At 38.5% G+C, this 26449-nt stretch overlaps 4 protein-coding genes across 7 annotated transcripts; all 4 read left to right on the top strand.

The window, feature by feature from the left end:
- Positions 1-173: 173 nt before the first annotated feature.
- On the top strand, positions 174-7399 carry LOC140743124 (uncharacterized). 2 transcript variants are annotated; one of them, XM_073074185.1, is made up of 6 exons: positions 174-349; positions 1244-1352; positions 2569-2717; positions 5610-5713; positions 6061-6215; positions 7274-7399. In XM_073074185.1, the coding sequence occupies exons 1-6, from the start codon at positions 316-318 to the stop codon at positions 7368-7370; spliced, it is 648 nt and encodes a 215-aa protein (XP_072930286.1). In that variant the 5' UTR covers positions 174-315; the 3' UTR covers positions 7371-7399. The 2 variants fall into 2 exon arrangements, with proteins under 2 accessions (XP_072930286.1, XP_072930285.1); XM_073074184.1 differs by having other exon boundaries at positions 175-349; positions 1215-1352.
- Positions 7400-8008: 609 nt separating this feature from the next.
- Positions 8009-12548, top strand: LOC140743548 (uncharacterized). 3 transcript variants are annotated; one of them, XM_073074907.1, is made up of 4 exons: positions 8011-8869; positions 8957-9088; positions 9277-9775; positions 9926-10372. In XM_073074907.1, the coding sequence occupies exons 1-4, from the start codon at positions 8131-8133 to the stop codon at positions 10290-10292; spliced, it is 1737 nt and encodes a 578-aa protein (XP_072931008.1). In that variant the 5' UTR covers positions 8011-8130; the 3' UTR covers positions 10293-10372. The 3 variants fall into 3 exon arrangements, with proteins under 3 accessions (XP_072931006.1, XP_072931008.1, XP_072931007.1); XM_073074905.1 differs by lacking the exons at positions 9277-9775; positions 9926-10372 and adding an exon at positions 10792-12548 and having other exon boundaries at positions 8009-8869; XM_073074906.1 differs by lacking the exon at positions 9277-9775 and having other exon boundaries at positions 8015-8869; positions 9928-10372.
- Positions 12549-14715: 2167 nt separating this feature from the next.
- Positions 14716-19944, top strand: LOC140743550 (uncharacterized). Its single transcript, XM_073074909.1, has 2 exons — positions 14716-14949; positions 19253-19944. Exons 1-2 carry the CDS (start codon positions 14785-14787, stop codon positions 19421-19423), a joined length of 336 nt encoding a protein of 111 aa, XP_072931010.1. The 5' UTR covers positions 14716-14784; the 3' UTR covers positions 19424-19944.
- A 975-nt stretch (positions 19945-20919) lies between these two features.
- On the top strand, positions 20920-24126 carry LOC140743549 (uncharacterized). The gene is made up of 4 exons (XM_073074908.1): positions 20920-21124; positions 21586-21753; positions 23414-23641; positions 23828-24126. The coding sequence occupies exons 1-4, from the start codon at positions 21053-21055 to the stop codon at positions 23993-23995; spliced, it is 636 nt and encodes a 211-aa protein (XP_072931009.1). The 5' UTR covers positions 20920-21052; the 3' UTR covers positions 23996-24126.
- Positions 24127-26449: the final 2323 nt, after the last annotated feature.

Below are 26449 nucleotides of genomic sequence, written 5' to 3' on the forward strand. Positions count from 1 at the left end.
GAATAGCTAGACTAGAGGAAAACAAATTTATAATACGTTAAAATCTTTAACAGGAAAAGTGCTTATTATTTATTTTACCTAGTACTACCTAATAATTGGAATACGTTAGTAGGTCATTGATTTTACCTGTTTCGATTATCTTAACCACAGAATACGTAGATACTTTACGTACTCAAATCAAAACTACTCTGTGATCATGTCAAGTTATTACCAAATTAAAATTATCTTGTTGTTTTGATGAATTTTGTACTGAATAAATACCAATTTTAGATGTAAAAATGGATAACGTGTCCCATCCTCTTTATCCGCAAAGCAATGTATCAAAATTCACTGGTTATCATCCTGATAAGTTAGTAAGAATCTCACAACTTCATTCATCTTTTATCCTATTTACTTGCCTGTACTTATTAAATGTTTAACGTGTACTTAATAAGTACGCCGTCTTGTAGAATGTGTGCAATTCAAATCGTAGGAGTAATATTATGCTATACACATAGTAGTAGGCGATTAGATGCGATCTTCTTTTCCCACTGTTGGACAAGAGTCTGTTACCACAACGTAGGAGACCTAGTCGCTCAATTCGAGTTGATTGAGGGTTTTGAGTAACCTACTGGCTAGAAAGTACCTGATGTTTTCAACACATAAAGTTTAACGATTGTTATCCAGAGATAATAACAGGGACCGATGGCTAATATGGCGCCACGGTGGGCATGAATCCACTAATAGTTGCCCATCTAACTCGCTTGAGATCTACAACTTTTCGTGCTCCTGGCTGTAGTAAACGAACGGAAATAATTTCAGGAAATAGAATAGACAGCACTAGCTGACTAGAAGCTTCTTAGTACCCCTATTTAACCTATTTTTGCTCATCTACCAACGGCATGGGCGTGTTGAAGGGGCTGGAGAGAGTAGACGCTCCAGAAGCCATAAGCATAGAGAGAAAATAAAACCAATTCAATGTTTTTCACCAATAAAATTCTAACAATATTTACTCCCTCATTTTCGATATCTTTTTGGGATAACTACCTTTCTAGGACATTTATTCAAGTAGTAAATTTAAAAAAAAAACTAGTAATAGTACGTAGGAAGGTACATATATTTTGTTACGCTTACGTTTTATAGTCTTAGACGTTGGGTAATACTCTTGCGTAATATATTTTTCTACATATTTATAAGAGACTCGTACAGTATGCATATTGGTGATGTTTTAACAGGTATACCCTCGACAATGTGTCGTTAACAGTTCGGACCGATGAAAGTTTGGCGCCGGGGCAGCCGCCTCGCCTGACGCAACAAACGATCGGCAAGTTCCTCCAGCCACTGACCAGGGAATTGGTAGAAGTGCCACCAAGGTTATCAATAACAGTATCAAGCTGATTGCCGGTTATTTCAATATGCTACACTCTGGAAAATCTAGACGGATTAAAAAAAATAGAATCTGAAAAGTCATTATAAATATACCTAAGTATTAAGAACTAGAACGAACTTAGAGTATATTTACCTATAAAAATGGTACCTGTAACCAGAGATAAGGTCTGACTTTTCTACAGTATGCATAATTTTAATTAGGTATGTATGGTGTAGGTACTCACTGAGCTGAAACTAGTTCTTAGGTCCGTTTATATATTAAATAATAACGCTTTTTAAACTCATACTGGACACATACAGACTTAAAGTTTGGAAAATCCAAAAGTGCACGACTCATAATGCTCATTTAATTATGTAATATAAAAAAAAAAAAAAACTTAAGTCGTTCAAAATTAATTGCCGAAAAAACAGCTGTAGTAGGAAGAAGGTACTGCACAAGCGCCCCTGGTGGAATAAATGTACATAATATCTATAGATATACAGTCTTGTAGTTTTCGTTTTTTATTAATTGCAATTAAACGACACTGAATTAATTAATCATTCGCATTCAGTGACCTACAATCGTCGATTAGAATTAAAAAAAAAATTAACTCAAATGATGGATTTTTTCACAAGTTACAGTGTTTTCAGGTTTCACACATGACGGACAGGAAATTTTTTTGACCTATTTTGGTGTTTTTTTCCAATTCTATAGCAGTAAATCAATTTTTAAAAAGTATGGAATTAATCTCCATTAAATTATCTCGACAATAGTATGCAAAATATCTTGATTCCGTGAACTATCAAGGCTATAATAATAAAAATAGCCGCCAAAATGAAGCGAAAAAAATTTTTCGATCGTAAAGCACTCTCTGATGCTTCGCATCATGAGTCGTGCAATACAAAACACAGAAATTTTAGTCTATACTAATGTTATAAAGAGGAAAACTTTGTTTGTTTGTTTGATTGTAATGAATAGGCTCAAAAACTACTGGACCGATTTAAAAAAAAAAATCTTTCACCTTTCGAAAGCTACATTATCCACGAGTAACATAGGCTATATTTTATATGAAATATATTTGATAAATAGATTTTGAGGCGGTACAAAGTTTGCCGGGTCAGCTAGTTCAATATATAGACGTATTTGTCAGTATATGGTCACCGTTCCTCTTGTATAGTATTGTATTAGTAGAGTATTGACTACTCTACTTGAAATTATAGACCGACAGTAGACGAGTTGCCTGATGCTGTTATAGAGAAGATGGTGGAGAGAGACAAAGCCTTCTGGGTGGACAAGCCTGGTGCCAACGCATACACTCTCCACGACGCCTACTACAAGTACGGCATGACGACTGAAATGGTGAAGCCACGTACGTTGTTATATCAAGTTTTTCTTTAGTACCGAAATAAAAATATTTGAAAGATTTCAGTATAATCCGACAAACTTTTTTTGTGGGTTATAGTTCGAAAATGGGGAGGGTTTAGTCGTAAGCGTTGATTTTTCAAAGTTATGTGTGTAATTAGAAGCTTGTATTACCCACGCCCGTGTGGGTAATACACGCTCCTAATACATAAACGCGTATTCTTAGAAGACACGTTCCCAGCAGTGGGACGATGTGTCTACAAATTTGAATTGTATCTATCTACGAAAAGACCCCTTTAAATCAGAACACTATTTACCATTGACTTGATACTGCTTTTATAACCGTGTTATGAAAGGTGATAAAAGCATCATTAGACTACATATGAGGTGACATTCTTATTCCTTAGGAGTGGCAACATATCTGTGATCGGCGTAGCATAGATCGATAGTTCGCTTGGAGATCAGGGGTGCTACTACCATCTTTTAAAAACCATCATAGTTCAGAAAAGTTTTATTTCCTCCTTAAAACAGTAAAATATTCCGTCGTACACAGTTGAACAAACTTATTAATTTTTAGCTTGTCCATTGTATAAAACCAACTGAAATTGTCATATTTTGCCTAAAAAGTTACATTCCCGGCAAAAAATTAAAAGTATGATTAAAATAATATTGTGTTAAGAGATGGTAGTAACCCCCCAGATCTCGATGGGCGTCTGTGACTACTTAGCACCAAGTGGACTGTAAGCACGTTTGCTACATCTTATGGTAACAAAACAAGGAAGGGAAAATCTGTGTGGAGGTGGTGTTTCTTGAATCGAACAAAAACAAGTTCTGATATTTAAATTATATATCGTTTTAATTAATTTCTTTTTATTGATTATGTTATGTGCTATTTGGAGAATTCAATGCAAGACTTGAGAATTGCCTTGGCAACATCGAGTACATACACCCGGCATAGTACTTAAAACAATTGACTTTACACGATGAAAGGTTCCACTAGACAAGAGCTTCTCAAACTTTTGGAATCAAGTAATTTTTTTCAGCCAATAATTTTATATTTCAGAGAAGTCAATCAAAAAGGGTATATAACAACGAAATAATAAAATTTTAGTTTCAAATATTAAGAAAGAAATTTACAATCGGTCCCTACATCCGCTATGTCCATTTTCACTAAGCCGCTTACCGTCCTTATTTAGACCTCAAGCACTCACGCGGGATTATCACTTATCACCCACTTTGAGAAACACTATACTAGACAGTGCTTTTACTGCCACGCATTTCAATTGGTGACTTACAGCCAATAAATACTCATGTGCATACTTCAAAGTGCAATTGACAGTTAACGTCGCTGCTACAATGCAGCCTAATCGATCCATGCTCTAGATGTGCCAATTGACCAACCCACGAATGCAACTACCCTACGATAGCTACGATAATAAACGCTTTCTACACTCACAGCCCCACACTAGGATTCCCTGTGTCGTTGCGGACGGCAAGAGTGGGAGCTCTAACCGCCTGGCTAGCGACCCCGGGAAGAACGATGGTATGTGTGACCTCATACCGCCGTACGCTCCACACAGAGTGGCGAGCTTCATAAGCATCTGGACGGAGCCAGACGGAAAAGGCCACGCGCCAAGAGGACTCCGGTTGCGTTCCTTTGGAGATCCCGGAGTCCTTTACGCAGCGCTGAGGACGGTTACCGGGAGGGTTTTAGTGCGGTAAAAGTCCCACATAACCCGTCGTTGCTCCCACGGCGTCGGGTACCTTTTGAAGGTTTCCCCCTCATCAAAAAAAAAAAATGAAAAGGATTCCCTGTGTCGTGGGTGCCATGGACACACAAAGACGAATATACAAACGCCCAGACCCAGATCAGATATCTAAATTCATCATTCAGATCTGTCTGGCCGGGGATCGAACTCGGAACCCTTCGCGCATCAGACCAGTATGGTGACCGCTCCGCCACGCGGGTCGTCGTACATAACCACAAAGTTTTATGATGTGACAGCAAACGCCATGATATCGCAGTGGTTTTAACTCGGCTTCGGAATCTGAGGGGTCCGAGGTTCGATTGTCAGACACTTCTGATTTGGGGTCCGATGTCCGTATCTCAGACGCGCATTTCTGTTTTTTCAGTTACGTCCAGAATGCCTATTACATACATTAGTAAATATACTTCGCCGCCTTGAAATTGAATAAAGCCACAAAAGGCTGATTTTTCAGTTATTTTTTTTAATTCTTGACAAATAAAAAAACATTTTTAGAGAAAATTTACAGATAAATAATTAATACTGTGTAATTTACGTAACAGATATATATATATATAAGTATTTCAAATATTTTAGGGATATTTTAGCACGAAGACGTGGTTAAACTTTTTTACGCAACTATTGCAATTCTCAAAACCATGTAACCAACATTTTTTTGTTAGGAGTGAGTAATCTTTATTAATCTATGGCCTATTAGAACTTGATTAGCTTTAATCGTAAAGCAAAATTTCACCTGAGATCCGTGCCCCACTGCGTAACAAAGACATTTTTAAATATCATTTAATCACATTTTTTTAAATATCATCCACGCCTCATTCCTCTACTTCTGGATGCATTTTATTACTATAATCTACCGACCAAATAGGGGTTAGGATGTTCACATGTTGAATATAAATGAGTTTATACTTTTCTTTAGAATTAGTTTAAGGATTAATTTAGTTCCTGGCAAACACTTCCGTAGTTTGATTTTAATCTTTGCCAATACCAAGTACATAGATAAGTATTATGTAGTATTATGTATAGTACTAATCTATGACCAAGTATAATATCTAACATGTATCTCGTTCAAAAAGAGTTCTGCGAGGAATCTATTTTGCATAAAACATTTTTGATTTGATTTGATTTGGTAACAGCTCACCAGGATGTGTTTCCACGATCGTATCAGTACGATCTGGACTGCGTCAAATACCGAAGACTACATGCCTGCGACCACTTGAAGCAATCACCAGGACAAACGGTATTTATTCATTTGAAAACTTTGAAAGTTGTAGTAGAACGCTTTGTGGTTCAACTGCTGTGGCACTACTGCCACGGCTTCTCCTTCTAACCACAGTATTAAGCGCTTCTGTACTCCGGTTTGAAGGGTGTGGTAAGTGAGACTTACTTTTCCGAGGCGTTCCAGCTTAATCCTCGGGGTAGTGACGCATTTCTGGCCGACCTCGGCTAAGAACATCTATTTCTACCGACTATACTACTACACCCACATTGTAAAAAAGATTATTTGTTCCATAGGAAGAAGTGACGAGTTGACGGAGAATTTTTCGCCGATCTTGGCTACGATCATGTGTATAATTTATTTTATAGAAACCTGTGGCAGAGTATTGCCGTGACTGTCGTAAAGTGAAGGAGCTGGCCACGAAGTCCTCGGCCAAACCGGACGCCGAACAAAAGCGGTGGCGATACTACCCAGATCTAACAGCAACCTTGACCATGCAAGAGATCCGGGAAATGATGAACGAGTGAGTAATATCAAACCCAACACAAGAAATCCTGGACTAAGAAGACCAACCCATTCTGCCTCACTGCTGGCACGGGTCTCCCCTTACATTAGGCCATTCCACCGCGCTGGTCAAATGCGACTTGGTAGGTTCACATATCTTTGAGATTTTTATAGAGATCTCTTAGGTGTTCAGGTTTCAGTTGTATTGAGTTTGTAATAAGCAGTAAGCATGTGCAATAATCCATTGACATGTCATTTTTGAAAACCCATAAGAAAATGTTGGGTTGTTACACGTGCCAAACGTGCCAAAGTATGAAACATACATACACATACATTCTATACATACAAACGCTCAAAAAAATTTGCCCTCCCCAATCGTGTAAAAAACTTGTAACAGTGTAGTCTTAAAAAAGGAGGCTATCTCTACTTACTTATGTCCATGTACCGATTATTATCTTTTATTTGAAACTAATTATCTATGTAAATGTTATTGATAGTTGCGTATTAATCAACGCTAATCACCAAATCGCTCAGAATTCACGAAAATAATCATTTATAATGAAACTAATCAATCAGAATTAAACGCCGTCGGATACCTGCTTAATCGTAATCCTAACTAATATTATAAATGCGAATGTAAGTTTGTTTTTGCTACACTTTTACGCCTTAACTATAACTATAACTGATTGTCATGAATTTTTGTACACACCTTGTCAGGGGTTCAGGAAAGGAAAAAAACCGTATAAATGTCTTACTGCAAACGAAGACGCGGGTAAAAGCATTAACTTTTATTAAGTACTCACATATTTTATCCTAAAGACGTTTTTCCAGTTTTACAAAAATAACTATATAATTAATTAGCAAAGAGATGCACTTAATAGATTAAAAAATACAAACATAATTACTATGTATACAAAGAAATATTGTATAAATAATTTAATTCTGCGAACATTTTTTACCATTTAAATAAATTAAATTAGACATATAACACATTTTTCCTAACATTATACGCCCTCTATTTATGAGTAAAATAGGGTAAATGAAATTAATATTTCCATTACAATTATTTTCTTTCAGAGTTGGGCGCCCGTTTCGAAATGAAGCTTGCAATTGGTACAACAAGAATTATCCTGCAATTCAGTATAAATGCGTATTACGTAAATTTTCAAAATGATTTCTATTTGAATTTGTGATACTTTTTTATTTTAGAAAATATCATGAAAATTTAAGCAGAGATTTTCAAACTAATTAGGCATTTGGAATTATATGAAGTATACTTTTACAGGACATGGTAATAGCTTTTTAATTATTTTTTTTGGAAGTGTTTACAAAGATTATCATGCGAATATAAGTATACCATACGATATTATCTGGACATTTTTATTTATACAACCGAATTGAACATAAGTATTGTATGTTCGTTAAGATCACAGACCCTTATTTGTTTTGTACTGAAACTGTGGTTAAAATACATATTATTTCAAATTGACTACTTAATTATTTTCATCACTTTTGAAGGTTGACTTCAAGACTATCTTTTTTGGACAAGCCTTTATTTTTTTATCATATAGAAGTATTAGACGAGCATGCAGTCCACCTGATAGTAAGTGGCTGCTGCCGCCCATAGGCATCTATATTCAACCCAAAGTAAGATTACATTCCTATAAACCTGAATTAGAACACAGATAATAAAATACATATCCGGTCGCCAAATCCTCTGTACTCGGCGAGTATGTGAACCTGGCATTTAGGCTTTAAAAATAACACCTCACCTGTGTCAAAGACTAAGAAGAAAAAAGAAGAAATTACCAAATTGACACCTATATCGCCAAATATTCTTTTGTTTATCTGTCAAAATTTCAAGTATGGTTTGATAATTTTGGATCAAAATAAAAAAATTAAAAATACTCCCATCCCCAGTCAAATAACCAGAGATGTCGAAACACGACGATAGTTTATTCCTTCTTGAGGTATTGATTGATAAAATCGTTTTCGTGAAAAGCCCGTGTTTCTCCGATAAGGACTTCAGAACATGTGTAAACATAGAATGTCCTGCAGTTCAGCCGCTGGAGATCTGCGACGACGATACTGGAGCTTGCATAGCTAAGAGTGGCGGTCCGTTCGTGAAAACCTTCAACAATGGAAAGTCATGTCTATTTTCTCTCAAGGAGGACGAGATAAGTTCCGCCATGAGCAAGTTTCCGATTAAAATTTCGGTTTACAAATCGCTCCCTTGCGGCTGCCTACCCACTAAGATCGTAATGGGTGAAGCAACTATAGACATGACCAAGGAATTTGTTCAAGCTCGCAACAAATTTTTGGAAGATCCATTAAATGTCAGCTATCAAGCTTTAAAGGATTCCTTTAGAATTGTAGGGCCGGACGGGGCGGAAACTGGGGAAATTGTTATGTTCTTGCGTATTTCTTGTTTCGGCAAGTTAATCATAACAAGGTTCCAAGGAACAGGAGGAACCCCGAATCTGGGAGGTAGCGGCAGTAATGCGATGGTCGACAGGTCGTGTGCCCCTAAGAGAGACTTTCAAACATCACAAGATCCTTGCGCTTGCGGAGCTGCACGAAGTGGATCTGCAAGAGGTGGTGTAGGAAGGGGTGGACCGGCATCGAAATGTGGCAATCAGACATGTGTTTCTGGTGGTGGAACTTGTCACTCAGGTAACTTTAAAAAAGATCGTAATTGCGATACAATGGCATTGGATTGATATACGATGTATAAACATAATTACATTCACCCATTTTCAGCTCGTGATCCATACAACAGCATGCCGTGTGAAGATCCTGATGATCCTTGTTTCTGCTCTGGCCCTATGCAACCCGGTAAACAAAGCATGGCCTGTAGAAATACTGACCAATATTGTCTACATATACCAAAAGGTGAGATACTTACTCATGTAAAACTTTTAAGCTCCTCCATTTCAGATAAAATTTTTATTCATGCTGTTTTCACACTAAATAAGTTTCCTAAAAATAATAATAATACCTCACACGAGGACTAATTTAGTGTATATGAAATTGTTAAATTCTTAATTGAAATTGCATGAAAGAAATTTATTGATGACCAGGTCGCAGTAAGCAATTTGAAGAGATAGGAACGAATCTAGGCGGCAACGAACTTAAAATTAAAGTACCAGCCAGTGCTTCTATTATTAAAAAAATAAGTCAAACTCATTGCGCCATGCAATGTCCTTACACCAAGGGTACTGACGGTGGCCCGTGTGAGCCACCTTGCGGGAAAAACCAAATAAGCTTAGCCCTTCCCGCTGAGGCTACGTGTTGCCAAGGAGCGCAACCAGCTGGTACTCAATTCACTTGTACAACGGAAGGTTGTGTACAAGCTTCTAAGCATGTTCAGCAGATTGCCCTTGCTCGTGGCGATACAAAGCAGCAAGAGTCGCCTAACAAGGAAGTATTTGTACTGAAAGTTGCAAAAACGGCCATGCAAGGCGATAGAAAATGTAAATTGGAACTGGAGCTCGTTACGCCAAAAGGTCCAGATAAGAAAGCCCCGGTCGAAAAGATTAATACGCGGCTCCAATCTGATCTAGATTGCGAATGTTGCGTCCGAAGGATCAAAAAACAAAAAGGAAAAAAGAAACACTTTTAAATATATCTGAAAATAAAAAAATATACAATGTAACCCATATCTTACAAGTAAATCGTATTCATTTTAGTAAGTCTATCATAAAATAGCTTCATACATTAAAATTGTGCAGATTGCTGCCCGACGGGAAACAAGGTTGTTTTCCAAATGCCCTCGGATTCCTGTGGCTCGGGCCACAAGCAACGTGCACACTTTAACTTCAACTCGGACGGAGTGGGCGACGTGGCCAGAGACGAGCCCGGGCAGCTGATGCCGACCACGTCCGAGGATTACCCGGGCGTAGTGTACGACTTTCCGAAGCAAGTGATCAAGCTGCGTATCGGAAAGATCGTGGAGATGCCGGGACGGAAGTCGAAGCTTGAGTATCAGTTTATAACGCCTGTTGTCACCCACGAAAGGGTAATCCCCATGAGTGACACGCGGACGGCACAGTGCGACCCCTGCTGCAGAACTTGTTGTTCGCCAAAACCATGTTGAAAGCTATTTTATACTTCATTTACTTATTTTAAATGTAATTTGTTCGAAATGTTTAATAAAGGTATTTTATAAATACGAAACACCATTTGATTGGCTATGCCCATGAATTAATATAATTTTCCAGTATTAACAACTTTTCAAATAACATGTATTTATAAGAAAATAAATTACTAACTTATTGAATAAATATAAAAACTAACACAAATGTTATAAATTGTGCATTATCGTTTTCCTTTTCATGAAAGGTGCTAGGCTTTCAACATTAGACACTTAGGCGTGTACATTGCGTATTTTATATATATTTTGATTGAGGTTTTTTACTCAATCTAATAATATTGAATGTAATCAATAAAAATTCTGCTACACACTCAATTTCCCATTTAATGTATAAAGATTATAACTTTTTGATTTGTCACCCCTTGCTACGGTGTAATTAAAAGTACTGTACCTAATCATACTTATCTTATACAAAAAATAAACTATCATCAACTTATCGTAGGTGCCCCGCCGAGCGTGCTTATTTGGCAAGAACTGACAGAGGAGCGAAAGAATGAAATAAAATCAAGCTGCGACGAACAAAAACTACATGGCATGAATGAATTTATTGCACCTTGTATAAATGGACGCAACATTGCTTATTCCCAATGTAAAACAAATGCCGTCTCAATAGAATGCTTGCAATTACAAGACAAGTTCCAGTATGCGTCCAGTACGTCGATCTATACCACTACATTTACGAGAAGCCCCAGCACCAGTACAATAAGGTTGTGTCGCAGTCACAACTCAATCTGTTCCACACACGATTTCCAAACTGGTATATTTGGAACACGAACAACGGAAGTCTATATGAATCTTTTCAATGATTTCTGCCACAGTCGTGCCTCAGGGACGCAAGCAACAGCTTTGATAAACAAATGTTTACAAGTAAACAGTGAGATGAGCAGTCGATGCAATGCCAGTACAGTTAATATGAACTCTAATTATGATTCAATATGTACCATGTCCACGCTGCCGTCTCCGCAATGCAATAGACAGGCTTTAAATAATACACGCTATCAGGAAGTATACTTTTTTGGAAGAAAAAAAAAAGATTCACCTAAACCCGAGGGGATGGGATGTACAGATTCAAACACAAAAATCCATAGAACGGCACATTCATCGAGCGCACCAACAAGAAGTGATAAAGGTGGATGTAAAATGAAATCCAGCTGCTCATCCTGCGTACAAACAAGAAATACCAAAGGAGCATCTACCGCAACGAGCACCGTGAAAGCTGTGTCCATAAAGGAGGATAATCCTAAGAATTATCCTTGTCCAGCCTTAGGCCCTTCTAAAGGAGAAATGACGGCGACCGTCTCCCACATCAGAATTGGGCCAAAAGAACCGTGTCCGGTACACGGTAAGGATCCCTGTCAAGGTCCCAAGTGCATAATAGCCTCTTCTGGGGAACAGCAAGCTCCTGTTAAAGTAACCACTGTGACTAATCCTCGTAGGGGTGTATTTGAACTCGTTATTCGTAAGATGACGGGAGCGCCGCTGGCGAGAAACGAACTGATGTTGGAATGGACGCCACCCCCGTCGCGGCCACCTCCATGCGGAGGCCCGTGCCCTATTCCATGCGCGATCCCAACGCCCTATCGTCCATCCAAATGCAAGATGATAATTTGTCGACCAGCTACATGTAGACCGAAGTGCTGCAAGAAGCCATGTAAAGTGAGCCCGTGCAGGATTTCATGCAGGATTCCGTGCAGGCTTCCATGCAAGAAGTGTTGCAAACCATCATGTTGCGGTAAGCCGCCTTGTGGCCCGCCACCGACCTGCAGCATTCCTTGTGCACTTCCATGCTGCAGGGTGCCATGTAGTTCTCCGTGCAAAAGTTCACCTTGCCTCCGACCGTGTCCTGTGGGACGTAAGCGTCCACGGAAAACTCGCAGCCAACCTAAGATTAAAATGAATCGTAAGGGTACATCGCCATGCTTGAACCGATCGAAGACCTGCCCCGTAGTGCGGTGTCGTAGCATGCCCGCCCCGTGCATAGGATGCTGCCTGATTGCCTCCTGCCCGCCACGGAAATGCTGCTCAGTTGCACCCTGCAAACCACCAAAGTGCTGCAAAAGCAGTTGCTCTGTATGCTGCATCTAATCACTTATGAAAAGAGATATAACTTAGTAGGTACAGCTCTAGTATATACACGCAATAAAAATATAATCAATTACTAATAAGTAATAATCAGAATACATGAAAGTCACATCCAAACTGTTGTATTTTTTATCCGTAAAAATTGGAATGGTCGCCCGAAGTTAAAATTATAAATAACATATGAACACTACAGGGAACTCGATGTTAGGTTAGGTTACCTAAGTTTTTTGCATACTTACTTAAAGAAATGTTTATTTAAATATAATATTATACAATTAAAACTTACATTATAATTAAACACAGAAAATAGACGTTAAATTTCTTAATTTTAAAGTGTTCTTATGTACCTACCTGTCTGGAACATCAAGTAGGGCCACTTAACTTAATCGTATACTAAAAAATGTTATAGTCTAATTGTTGGAATGACTTAACTGAGTTAAACAAAACTTTTAATAAGGACTTAGAACGAGCACATTAATAAGTAAACATTCCTTCAAATTTTGTGCCATTTTTTCCAAGATAGCCTTACTATTTAATTATAAATTTATCTAAAAATTACCGAAATACACTACAATCACGTAGCATGAATCAGTAAGTATTATTAGAGTTTAACACCTCCAAAATGGGTTTGTTTGTCTCAATAACTTACTCGTATTAGGTACCTTACCTACCAAATAAAGAAATGATGACTATATAGAAATTTGATCGTATAAACCTGTTTGCTGAGCAGTTATTTATACAACGCAAATGTAAGCTAAAACCTTACTAAGCATGTGCCATATTAAATTTAGTTTGTTTTGATTATAAATATGACTCTTACTTTCGATACGTGTAAAAAACACTTGCACTTATAATTTGATAAACGACATTTTTTTCTTTAAACTTTATTGGTTATCGATATAAATATCTTCGCATACATATCTTAAAACCGTGATAGCTCAGTGGTTAGAAAACAGGTCACTTATTCGGGAGGTCCAACGTTCCAATCCCAGGCCTATATCTTATCAGCACGTATCCTTCAGTAGCAAACATTGTACGTGGTCGAATAATCAATTTTTATGGAAAGTCCATAAAATGATGTATGGTGGTATAGGAATTGTGCGGTGAACTATGGCCTAAGCCCCTCTCACTCCGCGAAGAAACCCGTGCTCGGCAGTATGTGAAAAAACAGTAGCACCGTGGTTATATGGTAAAACAAATATAGGTAGTTAAATCTAGAAATTAGTAAGTAAGCATAACTTAAAACTATGTTAAATTTCTTCTGGATTAAATACCTTTTTTTGTTTACGAAGAGGAAACCTTCAAAAGGTACCCTATGTCGTGGGAGCGACACGGGGTTATTTGGGATTCTTACCGCACTAAAACTCCACCGGTGGCCGTCCTCGGCGCTGCGTAGAGGACTCCGGGATCTCCAAAGAAACTCAACCGGAATCCTCTTATTACCGTGTTAAATGCTATGTTCTGGTTTGAAGGGTATGGTAAGGGAAACATACTTTTTGAAATCATTCCAGCTTAATCCTCAGGGGTAGCGGCGCATCTGTGGTCGACTTCGGTGGGAATTTAGTCTTGTCTGGCGTTGATTGTAGATATTCATCGATGGAAATAGCTACTTAACATCACACGTTTGCATGGTCGTCTGTTACTTCAATAGGATATGTATAAAAAAGTAGAATCAAAAAAGTAGCCTCTAAGGAGTTCCGAGGCTTCGGAATTTGCCTCCAGACCGTTTATTACAGATGTTCATAAGCGGCAGTTACTATTAGGCAGTTGTATGCTCGTTGGCGACATTAAAATATATAGTCTACTAGTGGTGCCCGCGGCGTCGCCCGCATTTTAAAAAAATAATATGACATACATGAAACCAATGACATTTTTTTATTAGTAGTATATCGATGCATGAAACGGAAATTTTGTACCTGCATTGGAATGACAGTGGTGTCATCTGTCGAAAATTGGTCTTACCAACTCCCAAACCCCTTGTGGGCTCTTGGACAACAACTTTGCTAAAGATCGTCACTTGATCAAATGCATAGTTTCCGATTCTATAACTACTTACGAATTAAAAATTAATTAAAAATACCTTTTCCTACGAACTAAATTGTGAATCTAAGCCATTCTCAAGTCCCCTTGAACACACACAACAAATTTCATCAAAATCAGTCCAGTCGTTTAGGAGGAGTTCAGTGACATACACACGCACATAAGAAATATATATATAGTCTATATAAAAACTATGCATTTTTCATTTACATATCTGTAGTTAAAAATATTATCTGTGACACCTTTCACATTCGTCATCACGACAGCGTAATGTTCGTCCAGGCGAGAGATAAATTCCAGTGAAACATACGCAATGTCTGACAAGAGCAACACGAAGGGTACCCAGGTCCACGGGAAGCCGAAGAAGAGCAAGTCTGGACCGTGCCCGTGGCTCTGCAACCTCGTCCCCACCAACGTTCCCGGCCCTGGCGCCGCGCAAACCGTGCTCCATCCAAGGAAAGATGTCTTCGTTCTAAAGGTATTACTGCTTTAGTATAGCAAGGATAGCCTAGTGGTTAAGAAACTCGGCCTCTCGATCGCGGGGTCCGAGGCTCAAATCCCAGGCACGCTCTGATTTTTCAGTTATATGCGTGTTAGAAATTAAATATCACTTGCTTAAACGGTGAAAGAAACCTGCATACCTGAGGAAAAGTTTTCTAAGGTAAGTCTACCAATTCGCACTTGGCCAGGGCGGTGGACTATGGCCTAAACCTTCTCATTCTGAGAGGCGACCCGTGCCCAGCAGTGGGACCTATGGCCTAAACCTTCTCATTCTGAGAGGCGACCCGTGCCCAGCAGTGGGACCTATGGCCTAAACCTTCTCATTCTGAGAGGCGACCCGTGCCCAGCAGTGGGACCTATGGCCTAAACCTTCTCATTCTGAGAGGCGACCCGTGCCCAGCAGTGGGACCTATGGCCTAAACCTTCTCATTCTGAGAGGCGACCCGTGCCCAGCAGTGGGACCTATGGCCTAAACCTTCTCATTCTGAGAGGCGACCCGTGCCCAGCAGTGGGACCTATGGCCTAAACCTTCTCATTCTGAGAGGCGACCCGTGCCCAGCAGTGGGACCTATGGCCTAAACCTTCTCATTCTGAGAGGCGACCCGTGCCCAGCAGTGGGACCTATGGCCTAAACCTTCTCATTCTGAGAGGCGACCCGTGCCCAGCAGTGGGACCTATGGCCTAAACCTTCTCATTCTGAGAGGCGACCCGTGCCCAGCAGTGGGACCTATGGCCTAAACCTTCTCATTCTGAGAGGCGACCCGTGCCCAGCAGTGGGACAGTAATGGGTAGATGATGACTGCTTTAACATTTAACTCGAGACCTAAAAGTGATAACATCGCAACGTATGTTTGTAATTGGCCAAGTGCGATTCGAACTCGTGCATAGACTATCCCGTACCACCAAATTTTAATTTATTGTTAGTATTTGTAGCTGTTACTATTGAAGTAAATGTACCTTTCGTGAGAACATTCTACTAATTATGGTATAATAGAAAAAACGCCGGAAATGCGGATTGTTGTTTGGCGACCCCATTTATTTTGAAGGTTTTTTTAATTTTTATCATATGCTGTTATAGCGGCCTCCGTTATACATACCTAACCTGTAAGAAATTCAAATGTCTACTACGGTTCAAGAGATAAGTCTTGTGACAGACGGAGAATATAGGTTTAGTTTAGTATAGACTTAGTATAGGTTTTCATTTTTACCCTTTGAGTACGGAACCCTAAAATCTATAATCAGATGTTTAACAAACTCAAAGACGATTTTTTGTATACATAAAATAAAAAATAAAATAAAATTTATTCAAGAAATGCTTATAACTAGGTATAACAAAACATGGTTAATACTAAACATTTCTTTGTATATTTTGTATTTATGCAGTGATTGGTGCCATCCTAGATAGCATTTAAAAATGCCTGTAGCAGGAGGCTCCGCTCTTCCATATCTCTAACCGTTATTAATATGAAATGTTGAAGCCATAATCATATCGTAGGGTTACAAACATTTAAGATAGAAAAAAGTTTTACATAAATATTTTCTATCGCCAACAATTTAGTTACAAAGTATGAGTGTGTGTGTGTGTGCGTGGGTGGGTTTTGTGTGTCATGTGTGTGTCATGGATTAAACTAAACAGTGAATTATGTGCAAAGTAGTATTTCGAGGTTTCAAGTTCTAGAGCACGTGCAATATAGATTATAAAGAGGGTTCCAGCCAACTTCAATGTGTTTGTCGCTACCACCCGGAGAAGGCCTCCTTATAAACTTACAATCCATTCAGGAGTGCCCATTGTATAATAAAATATTGTCTTCGTACTAAAGTTTTTTATCTTTATTTAAAGTGCCTTGCCTGGCAATGTCACATTGCACTAGCATAAATATTTACTTATTTTCTATTGTACAGAATAAATGGTATTTATGTCGTGTGAGATTTATTTATGCCGCTGAAAGGTTCTAAGCAATCGTCATTTTAAGCGACATAGTTAATGGGAATGAAGTATGTCCAATTCTATAAAAAAAAAAATCTAATTAAAAAATAATCTTATTTTTTTCAATGATGTTATCTTATTTCTCCTTCTGGTTTATCTTATTTGTCCCGTACACCTGTATCAAAAAATAAAGTCTCATTACTCTTATTAGACGTTATGCTTGATGGACCAAGATAATAAGACGTTTTGCTACAAAAGCAATTGACTAATTATACTTTTTTTTGGTTCACGTGGGGAAATCTGAAGGTATACTACACCGTAGGGAGCGTCACCGGGTTACGTGGGATTTTTACCGCACTAAACGCTAGGTGGCCGTCCTCAGCGCTTGGTGGAAAACTCCGGGATCGACGGAAGATAACCGGAGTCCTCCAAGCGCAATGCCTCTATTTGGCCCTGGGGGAAGCAATTTACACTCCTCCTGGTCCAAGGGTCGCACGCTTAACGGTATGAGCTCCCACTCTTGCCGCCTACAACACCGGAAGCCCCCTTTTACTCACCTCTTACGAAAGACAGGACATAATTTAGCTCTAGACTCGGAAGTATAGGTATAAAGAACACTATATATCTACTCAAACCTCTACCACTACTCATCATCAACCCATTACTATCCCACTGGGCACGGGTCTCCTCTCAGAATGAGAAGGATTAGGCCATAGTCCACCGCGCTGGCCAAGTGCGTATTGGTAGACTTCACATACCTTTGAGATTTTTTTTTTTATAAATCTCTCAGGTATGCAGGTTTCCTCACGATGTTTTCCTTCACCGTTTAGCAAGTGATAATTAATTTCTAATACGCACATAACTTTGAAAAATTAGAGGTACGTGCCTGGGATTTGAACCTCGGACTCCTCGATCGAGAGGCCAGGTTTCTTAACCACTAGGCTATCACTGCCGTACCGCTACCACTACTCGCTAGTCAACAACTAAATACCTATAGGTATATGTTTTCTTTCAAAATTTTCCATTCGCTCAAACAACATACAAATCCGCCGCATCAACAATAACGCAGCTGTGTATTCGATCCAGACTGGAAGCATGTATAAGTAATAAGATTTCTGACAGCTTGGATAATGTAAAAATACAATAAAAAGCAATGCCTAAAGGTTAGCGGGGAAAACTACATGACATGTCTGAGAATTCATAAAAAAGTTCTCAACCGTTTGTGAAGTCTACCAATTCGCACTTAACCAGCGCAGTAGACTAAACCCTTATCACTAATCATAAATTTATTTTATACAATGTATGTTTAATAAAATTAATGAAATCATATACTTATTATTATGATATTGTATATTGCATTAAAAATAATTTATTTTATTTATATATAATACAGAAGTAGCAGAGCATGCAGTACATCTGGTACTCTTAAGTAGGTACTGCCAGAAAAGACCAACTTCCCACCTCAGGTCGATCATAGATGCGCCGCTACCCCTGACTAAGTTGGAATGCCTTGAAAAAGCATGTCTTCCACGTCACACCTTTCAAACCAGGACACAACAGCGCTTAACACTGCTGTTAATAATTAGAAATATATGTGGCGTTTTAACACCTTTAAGAGTGTCATGTACTGAGGCCCACTTAATAGTAAGGTGTCGTGTCGCATGTCAATATCGTTTTTGCTATCGTTATCACATGGATGCGTTACAATATAAAGCAAAAACAACATGAAATTTCAATGAAGCAACTGCGGGAGTAACCTAACATAAAACATAAAACAAAATTTTGCGCATAACATAATCAGTAGTCACGTAAGAGTTATCCTTCTAGAGGTAAGTATGGATTTGGTAAACGTTAAATACACAAGGTCGCAGACAAAAATGTACATATCAATATCTGTATGCGAATAAAAAGATAGAAATATCTTTTTATTTACCAACCATCCAAACGACTGTAATGAGAGTAGGGTTGGACTATACCTATGGGTCACTATGTCTACTAAGTTGAAGAACCTTCTGAGGTTCGACTCCGGCGGCACCACCGCCACACCTATTTCTGCCTAATAACAGCAGTGTTAGGCGCTGCTGTGTTCTGGTTTGAAGGGTGTGGTAAGGGAGACAGACTTTTCCGAAGCGTTCCAGCTTAGTCCTCAGGGGTAGCGGCGCATCTGTGGCCGACCTCAGGTAGGAATATCTAATCCTATCTGGGGTTGATTACAGGTGTCCATGGGCGGCAGTAGCCACTTACCATCAGGTGGACTCCATGCTCGTCTGCTACTCTTATATTATAAAAAAAAGATACAACCCAAGCTAATAAAAGCGTGTTAAAAACATCATATATTTTATTTTTATTACAGGTAGCAAAAGTTGGGCCCAATGGCGACAGGCGGTGTAAGATGGAATTGGAACTTGTGACTCCCAAGGGCCCTGAGAGGAAGCCCCCGACTCGCATCGACACGAGAGAGACCCAGTGCGAGCCGGAACCCCCACCTTGCTGCTGTACAAAATCAAAGAAAAAACGAAAATAAATTCTCAACAATATACCCCTGATATAGTCCGCGCTAAGGTTCTAGACCGCTCTGAAGTTGGTGAGCATATACTCCGTAACGTAAGGACATACCCAGCTATCTACCCGTGGGTAAGAGTGGGTTACGGACCGGTGCTGGGAGGCCCCGCGCTGTCTTCGTCCCGCTAATATCTACAATTTGCGATTGCGACGCGACTCGTTTCTATATTCAGAGTGGACTAGCATTTTGGCGCGGAGTCTACCTAATACCCCTAATTGATTAATGATTTTTTTTTATAAAAAACATTTACATGTATGTATGTGTAATAGTAGTATTGTACAGGAAATATAATCAAATTTAACTATTATTATTACGTCTATAGAAAAAAAGCATTTCATAAAATATACTGTTTTTCTTGACTATTGCACACACTTGCAAGTTAGCGTGCTTATAATAATATCATTATTATAACTTAACAATCTATTCGTAGTCTACAATATATGACATTCCACATCAGAGTCTAATTATGAGTATAGTAAAAATACATACAGCTTTCGAAGTTTCTTAATAAGTATGATTGTAAGCTATTTTTGCACATGTCGGTGTTCAGTTACTTCTGAGTCAGTCATCGTTTCATAGAGTAGTGGTCGTCTAGTTTTGACACTTTTCGATCGGTGCTAAGCTACTTATGGACGCTTGGGTGTATAGGTATTTTGAAATCTACATCTGCTCATCTACTTCTGAAGCTGACTGTACATCTTTCGCTCAGAGCAGCTGCATATGAGTTGACGCGTATTTAACACTAGTGGTACCCGCGGCTTCGCCCGCATTTTAAAGAAATAATATGACATACATAAAATAGAAAATTTGTACCTTCATAGGAATGACAGTGGCGCCATCTGTCGAAAATTGGTCTTACCAACTCCCAAACCTTCGTGGACAACAACTTTGTTAAAGATTATCACTTGATCAAATGCATAGTTTCCGATTCTATAATATATATATAGGACAAATATTCATTTTTATATAAATAGATAGATGATCGACTCACATGGGTAAGTAAAGTAACTGTAGGTAAATTTCTTAGCGACGACGATAACTGATTAAGCGTTTCGCTGAGCGAAGCCTGCGAGATAGCGAAGAAAAAGGTTGTCTGGGGCAAACAACCACGGAAATACATATCTATCAGCAAAAATTGTCTATAACCACAATAAACTATGAAAAAATCTAATTTCGATCTTCTGGGTTGAAGATATTAGTAGGGATTGATAACATACGTCGACGTCACAATTGCAGAATGCGTGCAGTTCAAGTCACGGCTGCGTGCAGTTCAAGTCGCGACTGCGTATTAATATATAAATATTCTCAATTATTAATTTCAGAATAAAATGTAGATCCCATAAAATTGAAAACTTTTTGAAACAATCCCAATATTACGCTTTCTTAAAAAATATATATCGTATAAATTATTTATTGCTTAATTATAATCTATGCTTAGTTTGATAGGTATATTTTCTGGGGTGGCTACATCTGCATCTGCAAAGTTCTCTATGCTTTTGAAGTTTTTGAGAACATTTGCATAAAATCAAATTCTAAATGGATTTGAGTTTTATCACTAAATTGTAGAGTACCAAATTCAAAGTTTCTAAAATGGGAAATGGCGATGAACGCAAGAGTCGTAAGCCATACGAAGAAATCGGCGCTATCTTCAACGGAAACGAAGTAAGATTCAAAAACATGATAACCGTATTTCTGTAACTGACATTTCATTGACATTGAATAAAATTATTTACTTTAAACAAAGTTACCTCTTCGTCTCGATAAGAATCGAATTTGAAATAAAAATTCTACTTATGAGTGATGTAATAATTAGGCTAGTAATACATATTAGACAGAGTTTGGCTAGAGTTTTCAAAAATTGTAGCGCTAATAGGTAATATGTATCAAAAGTATAATTGTTTTTTAAAAACCCTCAGAAATATGGGTATTAAAACCTTTGATGTATTTTGGAATAAAAGAAGTCAATAATGGTATTTTAAGATAAAGGTAAACTTTATCTTATACTTTAGGTACTTTTTAAACTCAAATATTTGTTCAAATTTATCCATGGCATCACACAAAACAAACACAGGAATCGTACTTTAGGACTGTGAACATAAATAGTTTTTTAATTTTTTCATCAGGTTAAAATAAGAATTCCGAAAAGCACATCCAAGCCACCGAAGCTGAGTCCCTCTCAGCTGAAACTCCAGAACCAATGCACCTGCGACGACGACGGCTCGGTGTGCTCGGAGACCTGTGGTCTTCCAGGCGAAGGATTCCAAGGACCAGCTAACAGACTCAATTTTCAGGTGAAATTGTTAACATTTTTGAAGGTGGTAGAACCCTTTGTGGTTCGGCTCCGGCGGCACCACAGCCACACCTATTTCTACCTAATGACAACAGTGTTAAGCGCTGCTGTGTTCTGGTGTCAAGGGTATGGTAAGGGTGACATACTTTTCCGAGGCGTTCCAGCTTAGTCCTCAGGAGTAGCGGCGCATCTGTGGCCGACCTCAGGTAGGAATATCTAATCCTATCCGGGGTTGATTACAGATGTCCATGGGCGGCAGTAGCCACTTACCATCAGGTGGACTGTATGCGCATCTGCTACTCCTATATTATAAAAAAAATCATCCAATAGACGCCATGATATATCTAACGTAACTTGACTTTTTCTTACGATGCCAATAAATGATAATATATGTGACGTAACTACTGATTTGTTAGGAAAACAGGTAAGACTAGCCGATTTTTAAGAGTTATGTGTTTATTAAATAAATATAACTTTCTATAAGGGTGAAGGAAAACATCGCGAGTAAACCTACAAAAGTATAAGGGTTTCTACCAATCCGCATTTGGCCAGCTCGGTTACGGTTACGGCACTACAGTCACTCACTATTATCTACACTCCTCTTACTCTGAGTGGAACCCCGTGCCCAGCAGTGGAACCGTAATTTGCCAACGAGATAAAACGATATTCTAATAGTAATAAGAAAATAAATACCTTTGTATTAGTAAACTTGATGCAGTCCTTACATAATTTATAGGTACGTGTGTGTTTACAAACTTTAAGTAGTGTCTTATTAACTGTCTTGCATGCGATCAATTACAGATGCTTACGACTGGTATTTGGATTAAATAGGAGCGTCTAATGTGTGGATTCACTTTCAACTAATATTAAATGACCAGTAAAACGTACTTATGTTTACATATGTTCCTACAATAAGTTAATTCTCTTCACACCTATTTCTACCACATAACAGCAGTGTTAAATGCTGCTGTGTTCTGGTTTGGGTGTGGTAAGGGAGGCATACTTTTCCGATGCATTCCATCTTCGGTAACGGCGTATGGCCGACCTCTGATAGGAATATCTAATCTTATCTAGAAATAATTACAGATTTCCATGGGCAGCAGTAGACTCTTACCATCAGGGAGACTGTATGCGTCTACTACTCCTATATTATAAAAAAAAACAACGATTCATTCTATCAGTGATTGTAGTGTGCAACTTAAGAGCTTCCAAAAATATTATACTTTACCTTTATTTAAACTTTACTTAGTGTGTAAAAAACAATTTAGACATGATCACATCATTTAAACCAGAAGTCGTCATCAACTCATTATTGAAGTCATTAATTGAAGGTGGTAGGTCTGAGGTTCGACTCTGGAGGCACCACCGCCACACGTATTTCTGCCTAATGGCAAAAGTGTTAAGCGCTGCTGTGTTCTAGTTTGAAGAGTGTGGTAAGGGCGATATTCTTTTCAGAGGTATTCCAGCTTAGTCCTCAGGGGTAGCGACGCATCTAATACTTTCCGGGGTCGATTACAAATATACATGGGCGGCAATAGCCGCTTACCATCAGATGAACTGTATGCTCGTGTGTTACTCCTATGTCATAAAAAATATTGTTACAGGTCAAACCATGTACATTTCCATGTTCAAGACTTTAACTGTTTTTTATCACTTTTTAGATTCCCGACGACATTTGCGAGGCTTTCACGAACAGAACAGCGCTGAACTCCGAGCTCGTTTACAGCAAGAAGGAAGCGCATGATAATCTTTGCAATGTTTGCAACGTCACACCCAAAGATGCCCCAAAGGGGGTCCAAGCTCAGAAAGTCCTTCACCCAGACAAGGACGTTTTCGTATTGAAAATTGGAAAACAAACCGATGAACCGAATCGCACGGGAAATATTGAGGTATGTGTGTCTTTTACGACGAATTGATATTTTGTAAGCATACCCGACTAGAGTAAACCCAAAAAGATTTACTAGAGCTTATATAACAAATTTTATAAATAATGCATTAGCGCTAATAAAAGTACATGTTAATTCAAAAGCAAAAGTTTTTTTTTTGTAAATTAATTTATTTATTGGTCGACGCAGGTGGAATTGGTAACTCCTCGAGCTCCGGCCAAAGCGAGACCAGCGTCGCATTCCTGCAAAGAAATCCAGTGCGAAGATAATGACATACCATGCTGTGTTCCCTGCAGGACCTGCAGAGGAGTTATTCCAAAGAAGAAGAAAGTCAGACGCCTAAAATGCTGCATGTAGCAAAAACGACCGCACGGACGGTCGAAATGTCATTGACATAATAACACTAATGACTTCACTGAACGTTAACTTTCGTTCCAATTCCCAAGTTGTGTCACCTGACAAAAATAGTAAAATGTAAAATATTCTAATTTTTTGTTTTACTGATTCATGCCAAAATTACTCGAAAATAGACTCCGAATAGGTAATAATGTTCTATAATAAAAATTTGTCCCGTGCGGGGGCAGTGGACAAGCGCGTCGTATGAGTCGTAACATGGCTTATATGTCTTAAGGTGGAAACCTTGCGTGGTTTATCTCAGACGACATCACCACCACACCTATTTCTGCTTATAACAGCAATTGTAAACGCTGCTGTAGTTCTGAATTAAAACGGTAACGAAGATATACCGATAGAGATCGAAGGCGTTCCACGAGACTAACTTGTTCCTCAGGGAGGACCTGGCCAACCTCAGGTACACAAAATAAAAACAGAAGGCAATCATTATACAAAGCGGCCTCAAGCAACACACACATAGACACCACTCACCAACACGTTATCTCGGAGGGACTCGGGCGCGTACGTGCGCGACTGTCAATCCGCTTCTGACACGGGTTTGGAACTGTTTTGTGCAAGAATATAGCAACAAAACAACTATGTTAATTGCTTTGTTTTAATATTGTAGAATACGCTTTTTGCTATGCGGGCTTGTGTGGGTTTAGAGTATGAGAGCGCGATAGCCGAGCGTAGGTATAAGAAATGAAGTACATACATGAGATTGCCTTTTGTTAGTTTTTATTTTGTGTCAGGTACGACGCATCTTATCTGGAGTTGATTACAGTCACGAGCAGCAGTAAGTGGAATGCATGTATATGTTCCTAATTTCATTCACTTGATTAGATGTAACTTCCGCTAATTCCGTAATACGAAACACTCATTTGACCACCCCACTTACACTAACTATATCGGTCTGGCTAGAAACTAATTTGAACCTGCGACCTAAATTCTAATAGCCGTTAAAGATCTAGGCCAGCGATTGTAGGATACGCTAACAATCAATAGTAATGCAGTTTTATGAATGTTGTGTTCAAGAATTTGTGTCCATAGCCTTTACCTACTAGACATTAAAGGCAATAAGACATTTAAGTAGTTCCTCAATAAGAAAGTACTTTTATCGTTATTTTCTGTATTGTCAAAAACCGTACAATTATTGTTACAACTTTCAAGAAACCCATTACTGCCCCTTATCAAGGCAGGCATTGACATGTTAAAATATCATTGATGCAGTGGCCCCCAAAATTTGATTTTACAAACTGATAAATGTGTCATGGAATTAATCGCCTATGATTAGGCGACCTTTTCGCTGAGTAGTACACATTGCAACTTGCATTTCACATTGCAATTGTGTTTGGAGGATCTCCCCCAGGAGGCCCGGGTGTGACCGGACCCCCGACTTAAGCCGCTAGAGCATTGATGGAAGGTTTTTTCTTTCGGGAGGAATTGGTTCACCCGTGAGAACTTTTAAAATTTTGTGCTACCCTTGTAGTTGAAACGGCATTTTGTTCGGAGATCCCGGAGTTGGAATAGTATGGTTTGATAGCTAGATCTAAAAATGCCGTAAAATCCCAGTTTCTTGTATGGAGACACCGTTTTATACAACTTTATTTTATTTTTAGTATTTGATGTTATAGCAGTCACCGTTATGCATCCTCTGTAAAATTTTCAAGTGTCTATCTATTACGGTTCTAGAGATAGGGCCCTGTGACAGACGGACAGACAGCGAAGTCTTATTAATAGGGTTACCCGTTGTTACCCTTTGGGTACGGAACCCTAATAATAGGAGTTCAAATATCCGTAACATACCCAGATACATACATACAGATCAGCCTTACAGAAACATGGTAAAAATAACCCACTTTTCTGAAAAGTATTGTATCATTACCTACAATTATTTAAAAATAATTAAGAAGGAAAAACAAACATGATCGCACATAAATGTTATGTGCCTACAGGTTTAGATTTACATTCACACGGTACAAATAAGCTCTTCGAAGCAGTCTTGAATTACGCCTATTATGGGAAATTAAACGAATAGATATGGGAAGAATATTGTATTACAAAATTTACTTACTATACATTTTGATAAGGTTGGAGAAGCAAAGGAATTTACAGTTCACTCAATGATACGATAATATGATGATAGGTGACCTCTGTGGTGTATTTGGCTTTCTGGATAAAAATAATAAAACACCTATTTCACAGTTTTTGGAAACTCTACTTCGGCCTTTTTGGTGCAGTCGGGTTTTTGATTTTTTAATATAATTTATTGTATAGGATTGGTTATATTAGGTTCGATCATAAAAGAAAATACCAAACGAATCGAGCGGACCACACACAGGTTAGGTTTAATTCATAAATTGAATAGTTACAAGTTAGTTTTGCAATTGATAAATGTTATTTAATAGATTGTCCATT

This window comes from Epargyreus clarus, unplaced genomic scaffold (genome assembly GCF_041222505.1).
Source record: "Epargyreus clarus isolate Ecla_fem2 unplaced genomic scaffold, WU_Ecla_fem_2.2 ptg000007l, whole genome shotgun sequence".
Taxonomy (NCBI): Eukaryota; Metazoa; Arthropoda; class Insecta; order Lepidoptera; family Hesperiidae; genus Epargyreus; species Epargyreus clarus.